The 5,228-nt window shown below is 44.5% G+C and overlaps 1 protein-coding gene across 1 annotated transcript; it reads right to left on the bottom strand.

Moving 5' to 3' along the window:
• Window positions 1-6: 6 nt before the first annotated feature.
• Window positions 7-5,089, bottom strand: LOC107134439 (zinc finger protein 160-like; the record flags this gene model as incomplete). The annotated part of the gene is made up of 4 exons (XM_015476544.2): window positions 4,958-5,089; window positions 2,383-2,509; window positions 1,587-1,715; window positions 7-235 (listed from the first exon to the last, which is right to left on the bottom strand). Coding segments are annotated over exons 1-4 (500 nt in total), but the record flags the coding sequence as incomplete, so codon positions are not given.
• Between the last annotated feature and the right edge of the window lie 139 nt (window positions 5,090-5,228).

The raw sequence follows: 5,228 nt of genomic DNA, 5'->3' as shown, positions 1-5,228 counted from the left end.
TGTTCACCTCTGCAACCAGGGGGACTTTCCTCTTGAGTCATAGAAAATCCTGTGTGATGTCTTCCTACATTGCTCCAACAACATAAGTCCCATGTACTCTTCCGGGTTTCATCGCAGCATGATCCTTCAATGGCACGGCCATCACATGTTTGCAATGTCACCGTGTGGACTATTTCTCCTGTACAGCTGTGCCTTTTTGGTGAACATTCCTTGAAGAAACGTTCTGGAGTAATGTCTACAAGACAAAAGAAACCACAGGTTTATGACTAATTACTGAAGAAAAAAAATGTTATCTTACACGTAAATATATAAGGTTATAGCAAAGTAATACTTGTATTGACAACAGTTATGGGGATATTACATGACCATGATTTTATTGTTAAGAAAAAATATATGGAACTGGACTTTTACAGAAGGAAAGCTTGTTTACATGTAATTCATGTAAGCAAAATGTCTTTAACAGCAAAAGTTAGTTTAAATAAATTCTGACCAAAACACTCCTGCTATATCAACTAATTAAATAGGGACCTTGATCATGGATTTTGCAGGCCCCAAAATGTGAGAAATAAACTGCTGTGGTTGAAGTAAATAAGTCTATTGGATTTCTAATAGTAATTGGAAGTGAATTGACAGGAAAATGACCATCTCATCACGATCATGAGAGAAGGCTGACAAATCTTATTCAACAAAGGAAACTATGAGTCTTTAGTATAAAAAATGAGACATTCTTTACCAATTCACAGCACTGATTTTTAAAAACCTAGAGGTAAATGAAGAATGAAATCATGGCATTGGCTGGTGGGTGGAATGGAAAATATTGTGCTGGGTGAAATGAGCCAGACTCAAAAATTGAGGGTCAATGGTTGTTAGAGTCTGTAAACAAGTCAAAATAACACCTGGCATTTTGCCAGGGGAATGTCAGAGTTCGTAAACAAGTCTGGATGGTGCCTGGCAAAATGCCAGAGGGAGTGGTTTGAGAAGTAACAAAAGCGAGCCATTAAGTGTGGAGATTCCTGATTGGTTGACTGATGTATCTAGTTTATGCTAATTAGATAAGCTGTGTGGAATGTATAAATACTGCTCCTGTCCTGCAATAAACGGCTTCCACTCCTGCTATATCAACGTACACAAGTTATTCGTCACCCCCCCTGATTATTCTGCTGCAGCCGTACTCCGGCAAATGGTTGCTCTTATATGTAGAAACTAGAGCAAAATAAGGGAGAAAAGGGGTTTGAGGAGGTGACCAGACACCATAAAGATACAGGGAAGACAGGGGAGGAGAAGGAAGAGAACAAGAGGAGGGAGGAAGGAAGGAAAGGGAAGAAAAACGGAAAGAATTTAACAAAATCAGGTTACACTCATATATACAGATAACAAAGGGGATGTCATCCTCATGTATACATAGAGAAAGTTTACAGGAGGGAGAGTAGAGAAAAGGAGGAGAGGAGGAAAAGGAGCTTGAAAGCAAATTCCTTGCATGTAAAGCCCAGGAAATGCACTTCACCTTAGCCCTGACCCCTCCCATTGCCAAAGCACCCCAACACTACTTAGTGGGCAGCTGCCTCTCTGCCCATGTGAGCTCTTACCTGCTTTCACACCCTCCACACATGCCCACTCATTTGCAGGCCTGGATATTTCCTCTGGGCCATTCACAGTCCAGAGCTCCATCCCTTGCTCCAACCAGGAGAGGACACTCAGGTCTGAAGGACGCGTTCCTGCTTGTAAAGAGAAAAGAAGCTGATGCACTGTGGCTTCTCCACAATCCAGCCCTATCTGCACGTGAGGAAGAGGACATTACAGAGGGATACAGAAAATATTTCACTATATCATGTAGGTATCTACCTCTCTTCCAAGAACCACTGAATCAAAAGCACACGGACAGAAAACAGGTAATGGGTATTTTAATTTTTAGGGTTTTGTTTTGTTTTGTACTAGGGATTGAACTCAAGGCCACTTGAGCACTGAGCCACATATCCCCAGCGATATTTTGTATTTTATTTAGAGACAGGGTCTCACTGAGATGCTTACTTAGCACCTCAGTTTTGCTGAGGATGACTTTGAACTTGTGATTGTCCTGATCCTTGTACCTCAGCAAACCAATCCACTGGGATTGTAGGCATGTGCCATTGCATCTGGGTAGAACTGGATATTTTAAGAGTTGGCTGTGGGCTCTATGTTGTGCTTCAGCTCTGGAACCATCACTGCAGTATCATGAAGGGGGCAGAGCATCTGAAGGAAGGGAACAAACTACAGAGGATATACTGTGGAGCGTCTTTCATAGGCAACAGGCCCTCATTCAGTCAATGCAGAGGATCCCAAAGACAAAGGGGAAATGCAGAGATACACAGGGCAGATCCCAGCATCAGGGAAAGTCAAGCTCACCCAGGGAGACCAGGTTCCTGTAGGTCTCCAGCATCACGTCCCTGTACAAAGCCCTCTGAGCAGGGAACAGGCACTTCCACTCCTCCTGGGAGAATTCTATGGCCACATCCCTGAATGTCAGCAGACCCTGAAATTAAAACAGGATTCACAATGGGGCACAGGGGACAGTTACAATCTTCATGCAAAATGTGAACCACATTTCCCAGGCATGGCGGCACATGCTTGTATCCCAGCTATCCCCAGGCTGGGGTGGAAACATTGTAAATTGGAGGTGGGACTGGGAAACATAGCAAGATCCTCTCTGAGAATGAAGAACATAAGGAGTAGGGATGTAATGGCAGAGGGGACCTAGGTTCAACTTTTACTGCAAAGAAGTAAACAAAGAGAAATGAGAAGGGAGGAGAAGTGTAAGCATGCAACTGATTCAAGTGAGAAGAGCTGCACTGTGAGGCTGTAAATACACATTTGGTATCTGTCTGTCTGCTGAGGTGGAGCTCACCTGGAATCCCTGGAGAGCTAAGAAAGATTTCTGTGCTACTGAGAAGACAGGTGCCTAGAACCCCCTAGAGAGCTTCACGAAGGGGCTTCTCCCCAGAAAGCCACAGGCAGGAGAGGCAGTTGTAACACAGTCCTGCTATCCACCTCCAGGGAAGGGAGAGGGACTGAAGTCCCAACTGATCACCATCACCCAGGATGTAATCAAGCCTGCCTACATAATGGAGCCTCCATAAAAACTCAATAGGACGGGGTGAAAGGGTGTTCAGATCAACGCGTGGGTGGAGGGTCCGGGAGGGTGTCGCACCATGCAAAGTCATGTGAGCTCCACGTCCTTTGCCAAACACCTTGGCCTATGCACCTCTTCCATCTGCGTGTTCACCTGTCTCTTCTAAACAGGCGTTACCACAAGGCAAATGCAAGTAAAGTCCTTGACAGTTTTACGAAGCACTCTAACCACTTTTTGAATGTGAGGAGGGGATGAAGGACGCCCCATTTACAGAAAGCCATTCTGAATCATAGGCCATACTTTTGCAGGCCTCTGAAAAGGGGCCCATTTTGTGAGAGAGAGACCTCAGCTGGTGGGATCCACCATGTATCAACACAGACAGTGTCTGAATTAGGTGAAATGACAAGTGCCCTCTGAGGAACTGCATTCTTGGCATATGGGCAAAATCCCTCACTTATTCGGGATCACAGAAGCTTTCTGTGTGTGGAGGGTATATAAGGAGAAACTGAGCTTGCTTTCCCTGTGTTTTCATATGTTCTGGTATTTCTGAGAATGTTATATCTCCTAGTTGTGTTTTATTTTAATTTTTCTTAAGGCAAGATACTGCCTAAATCTGTACAGATTTCTCCCCTGCAGAAAACACAAGAAACATAGTAGCCAGCCACAGTGGTACACAGCTGTAATCCAGACCCAGGAGGAAGAAGCAAGAGAATCACAAGTTCAACACCACCTCAGCAATGAAGCAAGACTCTAACTGTAAAAAAGAAAAAAACAAAACAAGACTATAGGGATTGATGATATAACTCAATGGTAGAAGGGCCTGATTTCAATTTCTAAGAAAGAAAGAAACAGGAGTCAGGATGCTCAGAGTCACTCTGTTCAGAGACTGTGCTGCAGGACCCTGTGCAGCCAAAGTAGTCCATAGGAAAAAGAGGTCTGTGCAGAACAAACCGGAAGTTGGGGCTGAAGGTAGACAATTCACATAAAAATTCATAAAATTTAGTTATGGTACTGGACAATGAACCAGGGTGCTTCACCACTGAATAAAACTGCCAGCCCCACCCCCCAACTCCACGCCTTTTTTTTTTTTTTGGTTGTGGAAGACGGACACCAGGACATTTACCACTAAGGTACTACACATGTCTATTTTTTTATTTGAGACAGATTAGGTCACAAATCTTAACATTCAGTTTCAGAAGCTTAAAAGGACCCCAATTTTATTTCTGTGCACAATGGAATAAATACAGAAGCCAATTGCAGAAGAAAAATTAACACTCCCAAATAAGGGAAAATGAAACACCTCATTCTTAACCAACCAAAGGTAAACAGGAAAAGGATTCAGAAAATATCTGAAACAAAAGCAAAATAAAAATAAACATACCAAATCTCACAGAATGCAATGAAATAAAAAATAAAAATAAAAACAAAAGAAAGACCTTAGGGTAGTGAAACTTTACAACAAGGATGAAGAAACCCAGTTCAACTAAACATACACCTCCAGGGGAAAGAGCCAACTGAAGGCAACAGAAGCAAAAGGCAGGAAACAATGAGCACTAGAGCGAGAGAACTGGTGTGGAGGACAGGGACACCACCAAACAGCACACTCACTTTTTTAAAAGATCAACAAAAATGACAGAGGATTCCCAGGGCCACACCTGGTGGCACCTCCTCATGGGTTCCCTGCCACAGGTCACAGTGGGATGGAATCTGAGCACAGAGGATGGGGTAAGGGAGGCCCCAGGGAGTGCAGGCACACCTGACAGGCAGGAGGCTGCAGAGTCACCTGAGGCCAGCAGCTCCCAGGCCCAGCACTGCACAGGGGACTCAGGACACCTGAGAGCATCACTGTACCTCAGTGACAGCCATTCCTGACTCCTTTTCGTTCCTCCTCCTCTTCAGGGCTGTTTCCTCAGGTAACACAAGTCTTTACAAGTCAATCCTGGAAGGAGGAAACATACTGTTTACTGGCTGCCCACTGCACAGGAAGACCCAGGCATAGTAAGCTCTTACAGGGAGGAGCACAGGAGGCTTCTCTGACTCCTTCCTTTGGGCCTCATTTCCCTGCTGGTGAAGCCCACAGGCTGCACAAGCGGGGACCTGGGCAGCACTGGGTTCCCCTTCA

The sequence above is a fragment of the Marmota marmota genome, unplaced genomic scaffold (genome assembly GCF_001458135.2).
Source record: "Marmota marmota marmota unplaced genomic scaffold, marMar, whole genome shotgun sequence".
Lineage (NCBI taxonomy): Eukaryota > Metazoa > Chordata > Mammalia > Rodentia > Sciuridae > Marmota > Marmota marmota.
The sequence above is the reverse complement of the archived record's forward strand: the minus strand, read 5'-3'. Positions and strand labels throughout refer to the sequence as shown.